This window comes from Oreochromis aureus, linkage group 17 (genome assembly GCF_013358895.1).
Source record: "Oreochromis aureus strain Israel breed Guangdong linkage group 17, ZZ_aureus, whole genome shotgun sequence".
Taxonomy (NCBI): Eukaryota; Metazoa; Chordata; class Actinopteri; order Cichliformes; family Cichlidae; genus Oreochromis; species Oreochromis aureus.
Window position 1 is genome coordinate 14,599,270 of NC_052958.1, and position 22,337 is coordinate 14,621,606.

At 40.8% G+C, this 22,337-nt stretch overlaps 1 protein-coding gene across 1 annotated transcript; it reads right to left on the minus strand.

Moving 5' to 3' along the window:
• Positions 1-5,470: 5,470 nt before the first annotated feature.
• Positions 5,471-20,803, minus strand: ccnd2b (cyclin D2, b). Its single transcript, XM_031758249.2, has 5 exons — positions 20,609-20,803; positions 19,466-19,681; positions 15,177-15,336; positions 12,334-12,482; positions 5,471-8,300 (listed from the first exon to the last, which is right to left on the minus strand). Exons 1-5 carry the CDS (start codon positions 20,801-20,803, stop codon positions 8,136-8,138), a joined length of 885 nt encoding a protein of 294 aa, XP_031614109.1. The 3' UTR covers positions 5,471-8,135.
• Positions 20,804-22,337: the final 1,534 nt, after the last annotated feature.

The following is a 22,337-nucleotide window of genomic DNA, read 5'->3' on the forward strand; positions in this document are numbered from 1 at the left end:
ATTCAATGGGATTTTCTCCCACACCCTGCAAATGCATCATTAATCCCCCCTCCCAACCAGAAAATTTTCTACCTGGCCCAATGTTCTGAGCATGCGTGTTTATATATTACATGATAGGGAAAAATATGGCAACAATGGGCATTTGAGACAAGCAAACAAATGAAATTTTAACTGAAGAGTCAGACAAGCTAGTTCAAAAGAGAAACAGCTCCGGATCAATTAAACTCCGCATGTTAACGTTTCCCCACACACCAAAGAAAACTTTAAATGAACCAGCCGTGATAACTGTGACTTTTCTAGTCACCCATTTTTGAAGTCACTAGACTGTTGTTTCTGTAATTTGAGGTCATCACATTTTTCATTTTACAATTTTTATATGTTATAAGCACACAAGAGCACCTGTTTTATTTCACTTGTTTAATTTTGTCTTGTGAATCCTTCCTTGATGTACTTTTTGTAGCTATCATCTCTCATTGACCACAGAAAGAGACTTCCTGTGAGAGTATTCATATTTGTGAAAAGTTCTGTGTGAAACTGGTGGCTTAAATAAAAAATTCAATTAATTTAGATTTAGAGTCCAGCGCAATTTTACTCACTATATGGTTGAAAATAACATTTGTTTTTGGAGGTTATTTAAACATTTTATGATATATTGTGTATCGTGATATAACAGAAAAATATAATATTAGATTTTTCTCATATCGCCCAGCCCTACTCTAATGTGCATGTCGTCTCATCCTGGTACTTGAGTTTAAATACGCAGCCAGGCAGACCTCACTGTACATTTGGAAGTTTATCATGGAAAAATAAGTAATGATTTAAAAAACAAAACAAAAAACGAAAAGACGTTTTTAGAACAGTGACTTATACCTATTTATCCATCCTCCTCAGATCATCCAGTGCAGGGTCACAGGGGGCTGGGGCCTATCCTAACTGCCATCGGGCGAGAGGCAGGGTACACTCTGGACAGGTCGCCAGTCGGTTCCAGGGCAAACACAGAGACAGAAAGCCATTCACACTAACATCCAGCAACATCTGTGCGCTCAAATCCATTCCAATAAAAAGCTGGAGAACTTCTCTCATTATATGTACATGGAAATACCATCAGTGATGTTCTAAGATGACCAAAACATCAATTAATTACATTGTACAAGAGGGTTTACTGTGTTCTGGTAGCTCAAAAGTGTTTAAAGTGTATCTTGGTGTCAGACTCCCAGGAAGTGTGCGTGTTGTTTTAAGATGGTTCACCTCTGTAAAATCGGGTAGACATCCACCCGCCAAAACGCCCCATTCTTAGTGTTCTCTCAGATCATCATTTCTCCATACAACCTAAAACTTGTACAACTTGTGGCCTTCACATACTGGCTTACATCTTGGAAGGAACAGAAGTCCAACTCCATTCACTCTGAAATATGCCGGGAGGAACTGTCTCACCAAGGGTTCAAGTTCTTCTTCACCTTGACTGATGGATTTGATCTTGAAGAAGTCAGAACAGACTCTGGACTTCTTCCTACAAAGTTAAATTTAAAGACTACAAAAATAAAGGACTAAACTCACCTGAAATTGCTGCTTTTATTTTTATTTTTTTTTAAAGGGTTAAAGTATTTACTAACCAAAGGCCACTTATTTCTTCATTTTTCCTCTTGACAAAATGATTGAGGCAAACATCTGTTTGTAAGTAAATAGCTGGCTTAACTTATGTGTTCATTCATAATTTAGATCCCAAGATTGTAAGAGTGCAATATCACCCGCTGATTCAACTAAGTTGGACCAACAATAAGTCCTATAGGGAAGTTGTTGACTCAACTTGAATTTATGTGTTATCGTTATCGATCTTCAGAGATATTAAGAACACAGTGTTAATTGTTATCACAACCAGTTCCATTATAAATCGTTAGGTGAGGAATAATAATAATAATAATAATAAGGCACAATTTCATCATTCATTTAAATTGATGTTTTTGCAGTGGAGATTACCACAATGCAGCAGCAAGCCTGAACTAGGACTGAACACTTTAATTTTGAGGGAAGAACTTAGCCATGAATTGTTTTTGATTATTCTCTTTTCTTGGTGTGATTACAAGAGCTATTTTGTGGAGTCCAAAAGCTGCCAGGAGATTCAAAATAGACATGTACACAGACTTACCTGATGGATCAATAATCCAAAAAGGATCTGTATAGTTTTAATTGAATTATGGATCATACTAGTATGTCCAGGTTTCATTCACCAACATTTATCAGATCAACAAGAACCACAGCATTTCTGGAATAAATTCAATTCTGCCATCGTCTCACACAAACTATATTTGTATGCATTGCTATTCTTTTGTGCATATAAATATAAAATATCTAAACATAACCCCACTTCTTACCTCATGAACAATTTCATAACAGGTCTCATAACTCAGGCCAGCATCCTCCGAAACATTGAGTCGTCCTTCCCAAACCTGCCCATAAAACCATTAGTTCCTCAGAGGGTTTAAAGTGGTTTTGTTTTGGTGCTTGACATATTTTGGACAACCGTGAGAGATGTCTGTGTTTCTGTTTTTAAATAGTCCAGAGGAGGAAAAGGGAAAAAGAAAAAGGCTGTAGAGGAAGTTCAAACAACTAGTTGAAGAAATGAAGCATCTCTGTTGATAATTTCCTCCTTGTCCTTTGCAGACAAAGCCAAATGTCTAAATATAAATATTTAATTAATCTCAAAGTTTAACAAGTTAGAATAACTATACCACTCAAATGCATATTCTTTAAATAACATCCAAACCTGGATATATTTTGCTGAATGGAAGTCTCAGAAGATGCTTGTGTAGGTAGAGCTGGTTCTTGTAGTGTGTTCAGCCTTGTATCACTAGCTGACCTTGGCTGTCAAACTGTGATCCTGTGCTTTAAAACATTCAGCACAATTACTCACCATCAATTACTCTCGTGAAATATAACAATCATCAATCTCTCCATAAGTAACATGTATTTGTGTGGACATATGTACACACACATACATATTTAATTATTTTTTTCCCATTTCAATTTTATTTATGTGTTAGCCCTGTGACAGCCTGGCGACCTGTCCAGGGTGTACCCTGCCTCTCGCCCTATGACAGCTGGGATAGGCTCCAGCACCCCCCGCGACCCTGAAAAGGATAAGCGGAAGCGAATGGATGGATGGATGGAATTTTATTTATATAGCTTGATATATGAGCAAGCACTATCAACAACCACTTGGTGACAGCAGGAAGGAAAAACTCCTTTTTAATAAGAAGAGACCTCCGGCACAACGTGGCTCAGCAAGTGAACTGCAGCCTCCATTTCCTGTTCTTAGGCCACAGAAGTGGAACTCTACTGTGAGCTATCTGCTTCAAGATGTTTCAATGTCCCAATGTTTTCAGAGATGCTCTTCTGCACACCTCGGTTGCAACAAGTGGTTATTAGACTCACGGTTGCCTTCCTGTCAGCTCAAAGCCATCACCTCTGACGTCTAGCATCAATAAAGTATTTTCACCTAGAGAACTCAAATCAATTCACTTTTATTGTCACATCACATGTGCTGGTACACTGGTACAGCACATGTGAGTGAAATTCTTGTGCAAGCTTCAGAAGCAACTGTGGTGTGCAAAATACAAGAAACATAAGATACAAGCCAAATGTAAGAACAGGAATGTGAGAATTATAAGAATAAGAAGAATTATAGGAATAAATATATTTGCAAATATAAGAATGTATGCACATTACTAAATATGTTTACATATACATATTTGTATATACGTATATAAAAAAAAAAAAAAAAAAAAAACACCCAGCACGCCCCTGCGGGTGGTTTATCCTTCAAGCTCGGGTCCTCTACCAGAGGCCTGGGAGCTTGAGGGTCCTGCGCAGTATCTTAGCTGTTCCCAGGACTGCGCTCTTCTGGACAGAGATCTCCGATGTTGTTCCCGGGATCTGCTGGAGCCACTCGCCTAGCTTGGGAGTCACCGCACCTAGTGCTCCGATTACCACGGGGACCACCGTCACCTTCACCCTCCACATCCTCTCGAGCTCTTCTCTGAGCCCTTGGTATTTCTCCAGCTTCTCGTGTTCCTTCTTCCTGATATTGCTGTCATTCGGAACCGCTATATCGATCACTACAGCCGTCTTCTTCTGTTTGTCTACCACCACTATGTCCGGTTGGTTAGCCACCACCATTTTGTCCGTCTGCATCTGGAAGTCCCACAGGATCTTAGCTCGGTCATTCTCCACCACCCTTGGGGGCATCTCCCATTTTGACCTCGGGACTTCCAGGTTATACTCGGCACAGATGTTCCTGTACACTATGCCGGCCACTTGGTTATGGCGCTCCATGTATGCCTTGCCTGCTAGCATCTTGCACCCTGCTGTTATGTGCTGGATTGTCTCTGGGGCATCTTTACACAGCCTGCACCTGGGGTCTTGCCTGGTGTGGTAGACCCCAGCCTCTATGGATCTTGTACTCAGAGCTTGTATATATATATATATATGTATAAAATAAAATAAAGAGGTCAGCAGTATGAATATTGTGCAAAAATAAAGGCATATATGTACAATATGGAGTGCATAAATATCAAAGTTCTGGTAAGTGAAAGTGAGGTATCTATGAAGTATTTAGCAGTGTATTGGCCTGATGGAAAAAGCTGTCCCTCAGTCTGCTGGTTCAGGACCGGATACTGCAGTACCTCCTGCCTGATGGAAGTAGTTTGAACAGCACCGCTTCTTGTAGATGTCCTGGAGGGAGGGAAGCTCACCTCCAGTTATCCTTTCAGAACACTGCAACACTCTCTGAAGAGCTTTGCGGTTGTAGGCCGTGCTGTTGCCATACCAGGTGGTGATGCATCCAATGAGGATGCTCTCAAGGCACAGCCGTAGAAGTTCCTGAGGATGCGGGAGGTTAATTCTGAATCTCTTCAGTTTACTGAGAAAGAAGAGGCGCTGCTGCGCATTCTTCACTGTTTTGTTCGTGTCAACAGACCATGTGAGAATCTCTGCCGGATGTACACATAGGAAACGGAAGCTGCTTACTCTTTCCACAGCAGCGCCGTTGATGGTGATGGGTATGTGTGCTTCTCTACACCTCGGGAAGTCCACTATCAACTCCTTTGTCTTTGTGACATTGAGGGTGAGATGAGGTAGAAGAAAACAGCTCTAGAATATAAACATAATAGTGCCTGAGCATACAAATTGTATTTTATTCTTTATGTGAATTACACATTTTGTATTTGGCTTCGAAAAAAAAAAATCTTATTATTTCAGGTAGCAGGATACGATGAAATTCATATAACATGCAGTATTTGTACTCCTGTTTCCATGTTTAGCTTTAATGCCACACAAACATTCTTCTACCTGTTGTCCATAATTTTCACCTACTTACAAGTTGCTTGTGGTTTTGTCACCCTCTGCTGGCAGTAGAGTGGTATCATCACACAATTAAGAATGTGGAAGTGGAAATAAAGACAAAAAAAGTTGGTTGATTTTTAGCCAATTTATTGAGGACAAATTGTTGAGGTACATTGTGTGGCTGAACTGGGGGAGGAGATAGTGGGAGAGCAGTTGGGAGTAACAACCACACCAAACAAAGAAAACATTCTGATGGTTTCAACTCTGAATAAATGGGTACCTCAGGAAAACAAAAATATTCCAATGAACTGATCAAAACTCTTTCTGGCACGTGCATCACATACAGTATAGGCTGTTCTTAGTTTAGCACCAGATATATGAAATGGTTTTAAAGTAGGCTATAGGCACTTGTAACTGCTCAGTGACATCCGGTGGTGGATATTTGTCTTACCCAGAATGGAGGGAAAGGAGGGAAGGTTGGGGGGGTGAAAAATCCCCCATAAAAGTAAAACCCGTCCGATGAATTAAGAGTGAAAGAGGTGTGTGATGTGAAGTGAGTGTGTGTGATGAGGTAATGAGATGGGTTCTCGCTCTGTCCGTCCAAATTAACCTGAGGTACACAAACATTACAAAGAAGCAGCAAGAATATGATAGATTACAAAGTTACAAATCAATAGAGGAATAAAACATGCTAATCAAAAGAGATTGGCAAACACGAGTACTTCCAGTCCCGCACCAAACTGTTACGTTCCCTCCGGTACATGTACGATGACACACACACGCACATATACATACACACACAAACACACACACACAAAATAAGCAAAAGACTTGTTACATACACAATATTTCATAATATAGCAGCACACGTGTGAATGACAATAAGGCATCTTTGTGTAAGACTAGAAAAGAAAAGCTTCGTAGCAGCAAGAGAATGACGTATATAATCCATCTCTACTTACTTTGGAATTGTTGCTTTTAAAAATCCTAAACAAAACCTTTAAAAGCATAAACATTTTTCAGCTTAAAGCATTCTTTCAGAGGGGGAACATTTGGCTTATTTTTTGTGGATTTTTTTTGTACAAACTGAGCATGCAGGAGTACGATTTAGAAACTACATTTCTGGTCTAATGAGAAATTCAATACGTGTAAAACTCGCATACATGGCAGTTTTAAAACTTCAGAAAGCGGTGTAGACAAACAAAACACGAACAAGAATATTTAGGATACAGACTGTAACTATTTTAAAGAAGTAGCGGAAAGGGGTTGGAGTTGCTTTGAGAAAAAAAAATTCAAGTTCAAGAGTTAAATATATGCACTGAAGTCTAAACATGACTTGGCTTTTCTTGGTTTATAAACAATTACTCTATAACACCGATTATTATCCTATGACTACTCACCTGTAGGGGTCGAGCTTTCAAGACAAACGTGTGTTACCCCCATGGGAATCCAGCCCAGGAAAAAAATCCTAATAACTTAAAAGAAAAACTAATAAAACCAAAAGAAAAAAGACCCCTAAACCCCTGTCTGAACTCTCCTCAACCACGATCCCCCTTACCGATTTTAAGGAGTGTTTTTAAAAGTGCATCGATATTGTTCCAAATCGCCCTCTCTGCAAAAAATAAGAATAAAAGAATAAAAATGGTATAACTGCTGAACACGAGAAACTGCAGTGCACCCGAACTGAACCCCCCACCCCACCCACCCGGACATCACCAGGGATTATTATTATTCCTCCTCCTGCGTGTCACTCAAGTATCGTGCGACTGCATGAACATCATAAAGCTTAAAATAATCATAAATCCACACTTGCTGCATTTTTAACCCACTTTCCTCATGCTCTCTTTTATCCTAAAAACCTACCAACAAACCCTTCACTTACTCCAGTCCTCTCTCAAACTTGGTAAGAAACTTGCCAGAACTCCTCTTTCATCATCGGTGCCCTCCACTATGTACAAGCTTCACCTATAAAAACGCCACACAAACGACGGCATAGCTTTGCTGAATGCAAATACATGAACATACGGTCCTGTCAGCACATCTAATGCACGCCTTAAACCATCTTCATGTCCTTCCCTATGTTGAGCAGGCCCAGCCCACTCCTAGCCAGCACGCTTCTGCATAAATAGTAAGCAGTACTACAGGTGCACAGTATGGTAGGCAGAGGAGCTAGCTGCAATAGAGCTCCTCTGGTTGGATATCAGCTTGGTTTAAATGCCGTGTATTTATTATCAGCATTTGAATCACTACTATACGGATTTCCAGAAAAGGAAACATCCCATTAAAACTATTAATTGATAACTGCTAAGAGATATTTAAAGAGTAACATAACTAAATACTAAATATACAGTATCATATTCACTTTGCTAGGTATTATCAAAAGGAATATGTATATTTCATATAATTATGCTTTTTTTTTTTTTTCAAGTATGAAAATATATTCAGGTTTCCTTTCTCGAAACCTAAGGCACTATCAAGTTTTCAAGAATTAATCTTTTCTTTTTTCCTTTTTTTTTTTTTAAAGTAGCTGTTTGATTACATGTGGCCCGTACAAAAAAGGTGAAAGTACACCCAAACCAGGTGTGAATGGGGCAAAAAAAAAAAAAAGGAAAAAAAAAAAAACTAGAAACTCTTAATTTCTAAAAGTTCATCGATTGTCACACCATCACTCAACAGAGGGTGGGGGTGTAGGTGGTGACTTGATGCAGATCTACTGGCAGCTCACAAGCCCTCACTCCTGTCAGTTCATTGGCTGGCAAACATGAGTGTTGTGCGAGTCTGGTGACGTTGGGAGCTCATAAGTTGATGTCGCGCACGTCTGTCGGGGTGCTGGACTGGTCTTGCTGCTCCCTTGCCTTGCTGCCGGCCCGGACGCCAGTCTCCTGCCGGTACTGCTGCCCCTGCTGCAGGCTGGTGGTCAGCACACGCTCTATTTGTTCCTGGCAGGCCCTCAAACAATCCTGGAACAATTTAAAAAAGGGTCAGCAGCGGTTAAAAACACACCCTTCCATCAAACCTCTGCTAGCGTCTGGGTGCTTTAAAGACACATAATCCCCTCCAGCCAAGATTCATTTTTGCAGGTTTGCAATGTTTAGCACTATATTGTGTGGCAACTGAAGTCAAGCCTTTGATTTAGAAAAAATCCTTAGTTATCACTCAAAATATCTGTTCAAGGATTTAAAACGTATCACTATTCATGCACATAAACGAAGCAAAAATAAATAAAAGTACAGTAATGTTACATTGAAGTGATTTTTATGGCTTCCACAGCAAAAGTTACAGTATGTAAATGTTTGAAGGCATACACACGACCTTTAACTGGCTCTCTCTGCTCGACTATAGCCGTGTTACTGTAAATAAACCCCCCCGCAGTCTGCTCACTTAATCTGTGCACCTGTATGCAGACACTAGCGTGCAAAATGCTGGCATTTCTGCTGCATTTGACATGCAAGTTGTTTAACAGCTTTGGTCACATGCATGGCATACCAGCGGGGAATTATGTGCTGCTGCGGTAGGTGGTCCTGTCTGCATCATGACCAGAACAATGGGTGCCAGCACACTCCGATACCAGTGGCACGGAGCAGCGAGCTGCACAGCGGGCACTGGACACGTGCACGTCTGTGGTACAAGCTGAAGGACTCCCACGCGAGCACTGGGGAGTGTCAGGGAACTCTGGATTCCCTTCCTCCACCCTCCCTTGGGTTTACTTCATGGTCAATCCCATGTGGAGGTCTTAGAGGAAATGGCTTTGACCTGCTGCACCCTAACCCTCTGAGTTAGGGTGTAAAACAGAATATAGGACAGTGGGACCGGATGTTTTTGGACGGCTTTTCTCATTAAAAGGGATCCTCTTTCTTCGTCTCCCTCAGTCCCCCCTGCAGGTCTGCGCGAAAGATGTGGGAGGTCTGCCTCCCTGAGCCGGCTGCAGGACTCTTAAGGAATGAGCCGAGCTTGCGGAGGGGCCAACATTCCTTTAAAATGCACGAATAATTGGAACCCGATGGGCTGCAGACGGAGTGCCTGTTGTGACGGCCGGCTGGGTCGCGGGGCCCACATCACCATGGCAGCGTAACCACAAGCTAAGAGTGCCGTTTCTAAGGCCTTTATGGATTTCTATACTGAAATCTGTGCGACTATTGTGCTGCAGCAAAAAAAACTTGAACTACCCAGTACAGATGCCCCCTGAGAGTACTTTTTCTCAGTTATTAATATTTAAAGAAAAGATATACCAGTGACTACATATATATCTTGTTCACAGATACACACAGTTGTATCTCTTTGCAGTTTACAACAGCTCCTAGTGCACACTGATGAACTGTAAAAATACCATTATGATGGTACATCTACCCCAGTAGTGCACAACATCATTTATAAGGTCATGTAAGTTTGCCCGTCTTATTTGAAGCCGTCTGGACGTTCAAGGAAACTAATCCAAGACTTGGTATTCTTACGATCCAGGGTCACAGTACAGGCATGATGCATGAAATTCTCCGACTTAGATTAAGCGTGGCTGTCAGTGGGCAGTTGAGCCCCTTAGCAACGTTTTTTTTTTCCCCCCGGGGGCCTTTCATGTTGCACAAAATGAATTTTATTAGTGCTACAGATCCCATTTAACAGTAATCATGTGGCAAAAATGGAGATGTGTTTGCCCAGGCCTGAAACTGTCATCTATCCTACCATAATACAGTTATTAGACAGATGTCAGCCTGATTAAAAAAAAATATTAATTTGTAGCATTTTGCCCTTTATTTGCTTTTAAACTTCTCTTTATTTTTTCAAGCCTTTATTCACGTGTAAAACGTCAATGATCGGCTAATAAGACACACTAGTTAGCTTAGACTACTCTTTTTAAAAATTAAAAAACAAATCCCAGTGCTTAGGCCAAGCAGGCCACTGGGCTTCTGATACTTTAATTAGCACATTTTACTAACTACCATATTTTTCGGACCATAAGGCGCACAGTCGATGACCAGGTCTGTTTTCATACATAACGCGCACCGGATTATAAGGCGTATTAAGCAAAACAAAGCTGTCAGATAAGTCAAACTTTACTCATCTCATTCTTCTTGCTTCCTCCACTTCCGTACCATTGACTCATTAATGTTGAATTCTCTCGCAGCTGCTCTATTCCCATGTTGTTGCAGTATATTAATGACTAACCTCGTATTGTGGATGGCTTATCTCAGTTGTTCTCCTGACTGAAGTTTGGTCGGTTTACAGCTTCCTGCCATGTGATTGCATTTGTCCCTAACCATTGGGAACCCTCACGTTAACTTTTATTGAGTGGAAAAATGTTAGCGTTCATCCTCCAGCTTCACTGTGTTTATGTTATGCTAACATAGCTGTGTCGCTAGGGATCACGTAGCACATCATTATTTAGCAGCTAGTCCAACTTAAGTAACCCTACAAAAGTCACTGCTGTTTAGTTTTCTGTCTTCATTTATGTTGGAAGTGATAGCAGAGCTGTACGTTTTAATTTTTTCCAAAATCTCTCAGTCAGAACATGCTATATCATGTTTAGGTGGAAACTAGCGCGCTAACTTCCTGCTAATTTCTAAATCCATTAAATTTCATCAATTCTGTTTTCATGGATGCCTGGATGTTAAACTTAATTGTTACACCTGGTAAAGCAGCAACGCTGATCATTTTATTAAAGACGAAAGAATTTAGACAGTTTTTAACTCTCAGTGATGCCGCAGTGTTCGTTTGACTTTGGGACCTGAAGCAGACAGAGTTTTGGACCCAGATTACTCTGCGTGGCTCCTAACTACGGTAGCCGTAATGCTCCCACAATCCATTAAGCAGTGCGGCTTCGTAGCTTACCAAAGTCATACTAAAACATTTTTGACAGATTTCTGAGCGCCGTGTACCACATAAAATCAGTTCGAGGTCAATAAGCACAACCAGAATTTATACATAAGGTGCATCAATTTTTGTGAAAATTAAAGGATTTTAAGTGTGCCTTATAGTGTGGAAAATACTGTATGTGGTGATTGAGGTTGCTAGAAGATTTTTGCTGTCAAATGCAGTTTGCTCAACCTGTCTGCAAACACTTGTACTAGCCGAGGAAGTGAAACTTTTAAAAGTATGTTCGCCTTCAGAGTAAAAGTTGTGCTGGTTTAGTGGCATTCCTCGCTTCTGTCTAAGGCTTAAACACTGAAAAATGTATTTATTTATTTATCTTTTTTAAAAAGTGGAACTTTGAAGGTAAACGTTCAGCGTTCGCAGTTGCACTTTTCAGTTTCACTCCTGCTCAGAGAGTAGCTGGCAAGTATTTGTAGACAGGTCTTCTATGCAAAGATCCAGCAGCTGTCAGGAAATTTCCACTAAAACTCAGAGTGCGCACATTTTTGGCGACTGGTCTCTGGGCCTTCTTCACTTGACCCTACACTGTCACACATCCAGAACACCAAGTTAACATCACGTGGTTAGTGGTCAGGTGTCTGTAAAACCTCAAAACAATAGAAACTAGTTGCAGATGCATGTCACACACTTTGAGATTTTTGCAGTATTGTCTGATATTTTAAAGCTCAGCAAGTTTCACTCTAAACACTGAAGTTAGTCTGTTGCAGGTAACTCTGTGTCTGCATCAGCCTTCACTGGAAAAGATGCTTTTTGCCTTCAGTGCATACGTATTCCTCCACCAGGAGGGGCACACGGCTAAAGTGGGAGCCCTGCAAAGAAATTGCATGTGTCGTACCACAAGAATGTGGGCTCTGAGTTTTAAGAAGACATTCCCTCTGCCGCTGCTCTTTATAGCAGCAGTCTGGCTCCCCAGCCAGCAGCCAAATGCTTGCTCTCCCTCTCTCCATGAAAAGTAAATAGCTTCAGCCTGCCACCACTGAAGTCATCACTGTTGTTTACTAAAGAGCCTTTTATGCTGCTGTCGTGAGATGTTGCAATGATCGCTATTAACAGCGTATTGTTTCGAAGCGCTGAAAGTATTGAGTAATTCCTGCTGTCGAGTATAAATTTCCCCGCTGTGGTACTCACCACCTCCGTGTTGGTGATCTTGGCCAGCAGGTCTGTCAGGTTGTCTCGACTCAGCCTCTGGTCAGTGTGGTCCAACTGCAGGCCACAGATAGCGGCTCCCATGCTGCCAGAGGCTATCATAGAAGGAGGGTTCATAGCAAGGCGGTCATCTGGTGAGGGAAAGAGAGAGCGTTAATGTGCAATTAGTGAAACGAGCAGCTTTTAAGTCACGGTGACACATGGAAATTACATCCTCAACGTGACACATAGAGCAACATTACTTAAATCCGCCCAGAGGAAGTGTCACAGATGCATAAGAGGTGAAACGTCTGAATCATCTCCATCATGCATGCTTTACAGCTGAATCTGACTTTCCCACAGTCTGGATTTCAGCAGACGAAGCTCCACAGTGGAACCTGTGTGGCGTCCTTCACAGGAACTTCAGCTGTGATGAGAAAAACAGAGTAGGAATCCTCCTACTCGCTGAGCAATGAGTTCCAGGCACGACTCCCTTCGGTCTGCATCCAAGTCTCAGAGACTTAAGTGACAACAGGCCTGGGAGGAGGCGGAAAAGGAGGCGGACACGGAGAGGACAACAAGGAAAACTAGCAAGTGCTGATTGTGAGAAGTCCTTTTCACCGCTTGGTTATTCGATTAAGTAACGGCGAGGAGCTTCAGCAATCCCACCTCATTGTCTTTTATATATAGGACAGTAACTTCCCAAAACAAACAATCCCACCTTCACACCCTCTTTGTGCTGTGATTGGCTGAGGTTTCTGTTAGCTTTGCTTTTTAGAGCAGCAGTCCCCAACCCCCAGACCGGTCCGCGAGTCGTTTGGTTCCGGGCCACGAGAGTTGAGGCTCCGGTGTGAAATTTATTGTTATCAGGGTTTTTATCATTAACTCTGTCTTTTCCCGTGTTGTAGTTGTGTGTCTTATTTTGAAATAAATATTTACGCATTACTATAGCAACCAGAGAGCATTAAGGGGCAGAGAGGAGGATGTTACTCAGGGACACCTTAATGGCTGGTCCGTGAAAATATTGTCAGACATTAAACCGGTCCGTGGCACAAAAAAGGTTGGGGACCGCTGCTTTAGAGCTCCTTTTTTTTACCATTTTTAAACAAAATGTTTCAGTGACTTTTCTTTGGTACAACCAAGTAAAACACAAATGTGCCAACATATTACTCTACATAACGGCCAGCTTTTTGTCTTCTAGCGTCGTTGACTGGAACATCCTGATTTCTGACAAAGATGCGCAATGTCATGCTAAAAAGAAACTTACTGGACTGATGTTTTGCACCAAGTTTGAACAAAATATGTGGTGCTCTTTTAAAAAGTGAAATCATGATCTAGTTATTCAAAAAGAAAAAAAAGAAATCCAGGAAGTTTGTCAAGTTAAGTTGGATGTAGGAACTACTTTCTCTCCAAGGTCTACATCCACCACCTAAAAGCAGTCGTTGATAAGCAAGTCACACTTAGATGGCGACAACAGGCTCATAAGAAAATAGTTCCTACCTGAAACTGCTCACAAGACTTTCAATTGCTGTTTTTTTTTTTTAACGTGGCCATTTTTGGGGACATTTTGAGTACCACATGGGGGGGGGAGCCCCTTTCTTTAAGGCCCATAGAGAAAAGCCAGTGTAAACCAGTCCCAGTGGCCTGATAGCTTTTAGCCAGCTGTGCTACACCCATCTTCTCCTCCAGGGGCCGGCTGTCCATAGGAGGAGCTCCTCCAATATAATAATAACATCTCAACTCCATATAAAACTCTAAACATTTACATTACTGCACAACCACAGCAGGCCTCCTTTTTTTTTTTTTTCCACTGCGGCTGCTTTGTGCTTGGATATAAGCAGCTGTTTATGAATAGCAGAAGTGACCACTGAAACACACCCAATATATATATATATATATATATATATATATATATATTTTATTTTATTTTTTTTTGCGTGTGTGTGTGAGACACTAAAACTGTGCAATCAGGGCATGAAATTCACTAAAGGAGCCTCTGATTCCAATAACTAACTCTAGTAAATAAGTGCTTAATAGCCAGATATGACCGCAATGACGTTTGTGAGGAATTCACTGCACCAAAGTGACCTCCTTTTGTTTTATTTCCTTCATTGAATTAGCTAGAAAAGAGGAAAGGAGGTAGCACAAGAAAAGCAGCCTTGTGAGACAGGTTTCCTGTATATTATGTGCATTAGGTGATCCTGCAGTAGTATTTCTGTCCAGGATATGAAAATATTAGAGGGATTCCAAGTTTAGGCAAAGGAATGCCTTGAAAATTCACCTAAGGAGAGGCCTGAGGGGGACATGTGAGCTTTTTCCAGAGTTTATTTTGGACACAAGGCGGCGATGGGAGGAGGAAGGAAGATCACTGGATCGCTGCCCTGACTTTTTAAACCTGGAAGTCTCTCTGTCAACAAACAATGAAAGGGGAGTACCGCAGAAAAATTCAGCTCCACCTGAGTCACTCAGCACAGAGTGTGTGATAGGATTGCTATCATTACCCGTGTATGTGGCTAATCTAAACACAGCACTGATAGGAGTTTTCCCAGGCACTTAGAAGAGAAATGTGCATGACCACTTTGAGTAGCTTTTAGCAGCTGTGAAGACAAAAAAAAAACTCACTACAGGCTGTGGAAAGAGTAGAAAGTGGATAAGGCAGCCAGCAGAGAAGAAAGAGGTCACAGATGACTCACGATGGGGGAATGTTTGCGTGTGTGGGAATATTCTGGTGGATGTCTGAATAATAATTTTTTTTTTAAAAAGCACGAAACTGAGCAGATGAAGGATTAAAAAAATAATAATAACAATTTTTTTAAAACACATGAAACAACAGGCACCTGCATTACCTGTGGCGCAGAGGGCGATGAACGTCTGTGTGTGCTTGCGGACCATCACCACCTTTTCTTTGGGGAGGGGCAGCCTGCGTATGATGTGCTCTACAAAATCATTGGGGATGACGGAGGCCATGTTCCACTTCAACTTCCCCAGCACAACCAGTTCCCAGTCCTAAAGCACAAGGATGAGGGTTAAAAAAAAAAGAAGAAAAAAAAAGTGTGTGTCAGGGGGTTAAATGGCATGCTGCCACGTCTGTATCGCCCGTGAAAACGATCTAAGTCTGCCTCCATTCCCAGAGGAAATGGCTCTGTAAGTAGAGCAACATTTCTTCATTTTATCTATCCTCACTGTATCTTATTATCTGCATGCCTTTCTCATTCCTTGCATCTTTTGTGTTCATATCGCCAGCATGTGACAAGCCTTGCCCTGCTTAGAGGCCCTGCCAATGAGACAGCTAGCCCCTTCCTTCCTGTCATAAGCCTCAAACACAGCGCTACAATGAGCTAGCGCTGCACAGGCAGCCGCACAGAGATCACTCTTTATACAGCAAGGCTTTGCAAGAGCAAGAAGACTGCACACACTGCATTATCTAATTTCCTGTTACTCTTAATTCTTTGCATTCAAAACCAACCAATTTACTATATTTTTTAAATATTACTGAGCAGAGACATCAAATGAAGACTTCAATATCTAAAATTTACTCAGACGAACAATTAGTCATGATCAAGGACAAGTTTTCAACTCATTCAGCCAGTCAATAATCAATACTTTCTCTAACCTCCCATACGAGAGAAATTTAGAGACTGACATGTGGTGCTGTAGCCATTTCTACCTGCCCCTGTTTCTTTTTAAGAAAAACAGAAGTCCTAAAGGAGCAAAGCATCGCTCTGCTGCCTAAAATAAATTAAATTCACTTAAGTTCTTCTGAGCTGTGATTGTGTGCGTGTTCCTCCAAAAGCCATTCATTGAAAAAACGCTTACATGTGTTGCTTTTTTCTTTGTTTAGGGTCCAAACTGCACCTGAGCTTTTATTTAAAGTTGCACAGGTGTGCCATTTAAAATAACTGTCAATTTGGAGAAAATAATCCAAGGGTGTGGCGAAGTGTCCCTGTAAATGGAGTTATTGATATAGGCACTCTTAAGGGGAAGTACTATTGTAACGCTTTTATGAATAGCTGAACACTAGCATCAATACACTTTCATTCAGTAACAGATTCATGTCTAAACTTTGCTCCAAGCACTTCTGAAAGAATCGTACCTGCAGACGATAAGTGGGAACATGTTGAAGGGAAGGCAGGTGAGACAGAAGTGCAGCATAGTGCAGTTTTACTGAGGCACAATCAAAAAGACGAGGCAGGTGGTGACACCTATTAAATCTGAATCATTTGTGTTTTGCTCCCCTATAGAATCAAAATGAGCTACATAACGATCGGTTTTTAGTTCACAACATGCTTATCTTTAGCGTTAAAAGAATTTAAAATATTTTTTTTTTAAAAAGCAGTGCACTGACACCACGTCTGGCACTGTTGCCACCATCTAAAAATCTACCATTTCCCACCCACTTAATCTAGAAATAACTCAACATTTCAACAGAATAAGGTGCCAAAAAGTGACGGCACCATGAAAAACCCACTAACTAAGGGAAATTCACAGATGATTCACGGTCGCGATCATCACGCTTTGATTTTACAGTTGTGAAAACGACTCAACCTCTGTTGAACAACACTGTGTACCATTCCGTTCTTAAATCTGTCAAAATGTGTACTGCACTGGCACCCCGGCACGTGCCAGTTGAGAGTAAGCCTCCAGTGGCACCACTGTGAAATCTAACTCCTAACCAAAGCAAGCTAGGGGGTCTGATAATGCGCATATTGGTCTGTAGGAACTTACTTTGAAGTGTTAAATCGAGCAAAAAAAGTTGTGTTTACATAAAGAGGTGGTCTGAAAATCATAACTAGAACAGACAAAGACTAACACTTTGGCAGTAAATGCCACAGGTGAGGCTAACACTGGATTTTTGCTGGTGTCTAGGCGACTGGATAAAGAAAACTGATATGCACTTCCTAAGAAGGTGGTGTGACTAATATCAGATAAACCTGATATGAGGCAAGCTGGGCTGAACTTAACTTAAGGTGATACCAATAAATTTCTGTGGGAACATGAGGTCCATTCTGTTAACCATGAGAAAACCTTTGCGATAACGGCGTCATTGTTTGGTTTTCTTCATTTATGGGTAGAAAAATATGAGAAAGGTTAACTGGAGTGTGTTAGAAATCACTGCAATCAACAGCAAGAAATTAAAAGGGATTAAAACGACTCACATTTCTCATAAGATAAGTTTTCTTTAATGCCCTTTTAACACTGAATGAACACAGCTGATTGTAATTTCTCACTTCCTCTGTGTCAAACAAAAAGTAAACGTAGTACACACCGAAACCCCAATGCTCAGCGGGGACAGTCCCCCCACCCCCAAGCACTTTTCTGTCATCTAAAATGTCACCCGTCAATCCCATTTACGTGGATTTCCTGTACATAACCAGTTTCTCTTCACCCTATTTTAGCCCCAGTGGAGATCAATGATTGAGATGAATAGGGCATAGTTTTGCCACTGGTATGATCACTTCCTGGACAGCTGTCCTGATGAAACCCGCTACCATTGTTAAACTTCTCTCTTATAGGTAAACTGCCACCAGCAGGGGCAGCACATTTACTGTAAGAGTGAGGAGCTGCAATAATTTTCCAGAGGCTCCTGCTGCCTGCTCTCTGCATCCTGTGAGGATATCCAGGAATATGGAGCCTTACAACAATATGGAGCATCAAATCGGATGGATGTCATTTCCAAAAACAGCTGCAGGCGAGCAGGAGGACCCATAGAGAGCCTGGGGAGCATTTTGGTCAAAATCAGGAGCAGATCTTACTGCAACATGTAAATTACTCTGGCACTGAGTGGTTAAATAAAAATCTGCAACTCTTTTAGTTGTTTAAGACAATTTCTTTTTTAATGGAAACTTCCAACAAGACCTTTTTTAGGGCAGAAACAAAATGCCATTTTATGGATAAATTAAAGTGTATTAAATTAAAGTTTGTTTGCTTGTAGAAGTCATAAACCAGCGGTCCCAAACTCATTTTACATCGTGCCCCGCTTTAATCTGTGGAATTCCCCCTTCTGTCAGCGTAAAGAAGTTTAACTACACAGATATTTTAATATACGAAAAATAAGTCAGCACAACTATTTGGGCTTTAATCATAAGAAATAAATGTGTAATATTAGAAAAAAAAAGTTCAGCTATTTCATTGTTTTATATTTACAGGACAGTCTGGGCAAAGTTTTAGTTAATTTGGTTAACTTTCTTTTTCTTTTTACTGTAGGCCCATTGCAAAAAACAGAAACATTTAGTAAAGAAAATGTAACTTTTCTGACATTTAAGTGTTTATTACTTGGTTACTTTGGTGTAGTATGAATGGCTATGGGAAGAAAGCTGTAAAACTTATGAAAATACATCCCCTCCTTCATTTGCTCCAAAGCCATCTAATGGGCCGGATTGAGAGCCTCTGCTGGCCAATTCTGGATCCCGGGCCTTATGTTTGGCACCCCTGTTCTAAGCCAAATGTTTCCAATCACAAAAAGAATACTGCCACCTAGGGGAGTCTGAAATTAACATAAACTGGATTGAAAAACTAGCTCTATGATGTTAAAAAAAAATAAGCATTGTGATAATCTCACTGTCTGCAAGTGAGAAGCAAACTGTTTTGCTGATGAGGACCATGTGATAGTAGCTCAAGAGGAGGCAAAATAAATAGAGATAAGTGTTGGGTGGGTTATTTATCCTTAAATGTGTTTCTTTAAGATCTTTCTTACACAACAAATGATTAACGGAGAAATTTAACTTAAAGGGACATTTAAACTGCCAACATGGTGCCAAAAGCTGCCTTTAAAAGCATCCCTGGGTTGTGTAGTAAATAGTATGATAGTAAGAAAACAATACTTTTAGGTTTGGTTTTTAATAGCATGAAATACTCAATATGTACTAGAAATGCAGGCTTCCTCATGATATCCATATCCTAAACTGCATAACTGCCACTAGATGGCATCATGTGTCTCTTCAGGCCACATGGATCCAAAGAAAGGATGTGGCTGTATTGTGCTCCACTTACAAGGAAAATAGGAAACTTCCTGTGAAACCAATTCAGCCATTAGCATCATAAAGTCATCGAAAAAACGTGACACAACATCTTCATGCTCCCATGAGTGAGTGAATGAATGTTTGGATGGATGAATGGATGGGACTGTTGCGCTTACCAGCAGTTCCCGTGGTGAGAATGAATTATCTGTGTACATGCAAAGTTTCTCTGCTGATATGGGCTTGCAGTCCTTTAGCTTGGAGGCCAGAAACATGCACACAGCTCCCAGAAGCTGCAAGTAACTCTTTCTTGTGGGCATCACTGCTAAAAATCTGTCCAAATAATTAATAGCTAAAGGAAAGACGTCTTCATTGCTCTTCTCCTCTTCACACACCTGGAAAAGTTTTAACAGGAGACACGTATATTAGGTAAAACTATGCCAAAAAAAACCAAAACAAAAAAACAACAACAATAACAAAACAGAAAAAGAAAAAAAAGAGGAATATATTTGTATATAAAAGAGGTTTTGGTGGCTCAGTGCTATTAATTCTGCTATAAATAGTACTGTTTTCGGGTTAAAGTTTAAATGACTGGTTTTCACGTCTTTTTTCCTGCATGAAAGGCTGCAAAGTCAGAACAGGGCAGAAACAAATTAGTTCAACAGCAACTCGTTCTGCAAAACCCCCACATCGCCATTCAGTCTCTCTTCCTTGTTGGGGCTTGCCTCACTCATCAAAAAATAAAAATAAAAATAAAATAAAATAAACCACCCAAAAGCTTTATAAAGTGTTCAAAATATCTACATGTTTTCTTCAAACACTTTCCGACAGTTTTTGTAAAAGAACTTTACCAAAATCAAGTTATTTTCTTGAGCTGAAAAAATGAAAGTGGCTTAGCATTCACGCTGCCTGCCTTGCCCCGAGCCTGAGTCACTTTTAAAAAATTAATAATAATTACTCGGAGGGGAAAATTTCGAGTTTTCGATTATGTAAATTAAGAATAAGTCCCCCCCTGTCGCCTGAGCTTACTAATTATCAGAAAGCACAAACTTTGAAGCTGTTAACCAATGTAAATATGCAGCTAGGCTGTTTTCTTTGAAGCCGAATTTTCTTCGTGGTGGAATTTCCGACTCTCCCACGCCTTTGGTGAGTCATTCTTATTCAATTGTCAAACAGGTTAACATCCATGACAACTTTCCACGAGCTAAAACGAGCCAGAAATAACTTCTAAGTGTGCAAAAACAAAACAAGACAAAACAAAAAACTGAAAATTAGCTAAAGCGGTTAGGTTAGCCGCGCGAGTGCATAAAATGCCCACAAACCTCATGCATCCAGCCTGCAACCATTCGTCTCATATAAGGCTGAATATCCTTCTGGACCCGCTGAAAATACGAACACTGAGGTAAAAATCTGTCCTCGATTGTTAATAAACTCTGCAGCACTCTGTCATCACAGAGGATGTTTAGGTCAGGCTGGGCTCTCACGGCTAGGTCCGACTCCAGGCAGTAAAGCTCCATGTCTCGGCCCCCGTCTTCGCCCCGTTTTTTTGTTATTTTGTTTGCTGTTGCCTTTGTTTTAGTTACTGAATAATATTAAGGAAAAGTAAATAAATATTGTTACGGTGTTTTCGACAACGGACAGGAGGAGGAGAAGTGCCCAGGACGAAGCATGAGGCTGAGACTGCTGGGTTTGCTCCAGTCCTGCTGCCTCACGGTTCGCTTCCTCTCGCTGCCGTCGATGGGCCGCAGCTGCGCGCACTACATCCGGTGCGAACCTTCAAAATAAATGTCCGGGAAGAAAGCGGAAAACAAACCGGAAACCTTATTAATAAAAACAAACAAGCAAAAACATAAAATAAAAATAAAAACAAACAAACAAACACACACACACACACACACACGCGCGCGCGCGCACACACACACACACACACACACACACACACACGTGTGTTTATTTTATTTTATTTTATTTTATTTTATTTTATTTCATTTCACACACACACACACACACACATATATATATATATATATATATATATATATATATATATATATATATATATGTATTAAAACTTTAAGGATTATCATTGTCATTACAGGAATACTATGTTTTTTGCCCTCAGTCCAAGAGTGAGCTTGTGAGATGGCTAGAGTCGTAGCAAAGTTCATGAAGAGAGGACCATGTGTGTAATTGTGTGTATCTAGACAGCTGTACTGGGAGGCTATGCCCAAAGAGAGAGGTGGCAAATGCAAAAAGAAAGGCTAATGCATGAATTATCCTTTAGTGGAGAAATCTATGTCATCATGGAAAATTCCTTTTAACACCACGCTGTAGCTGTCCACGTAATCTCACATGATCCTCCCAAGAAATGTAACTAAACATTGGGTAAATGCAGAACGCAACAGCTTGAATGGCATCATAAAGTTAAAGGGAAGTTCCGGTTACAACCCAAGTTATGACACAGTTTTAAAGCAAAAGTCTAAATCGTGTATGTCAGGCTGAAAGATAACGAAAGGGGCTAGAAAGGATGTGCAGAAGATTTGGGTGATTAAGGACAGAGATGGAAATGTATTAACGAGGGAAGAGACTATGCTGAGAAGATGGTAGGAATGCTATGAGGAGCTCATGAATGAATAAAATGAGAGAAAGAGAGAGAGAGAGAGAGAGAGACAGTAGAGTGGGTAGAATCCAAAATCGATCCAATACCAATACCAACGGTGGTATTGGTATTGGATCGATTTTTTGTTTATATTCTCTAATTTCAGTGCCGCTATGAAAAGGATGAAGAATGGAGAAGTGGTTGGACCTAGTGATATACCTGTGCAGGCATGGAGAAGTCCAGGAGAGAGGGCAGTGGACTTTTTAACCAGATTATTTAACACAATGATGGAGAGTAAAAGGATGCCTGAGGAATGGAGAAGAGGTGTACTGGTACCAATTTTCAACAAAAGTAATCTTCAGACCTGTAGTAACTACAGAGCAATAAGGCTGATGAGCCACACCATAAAGCTATTGGAAAGAGTTGTTAAACCTAGGTGCAGACTTGACTGG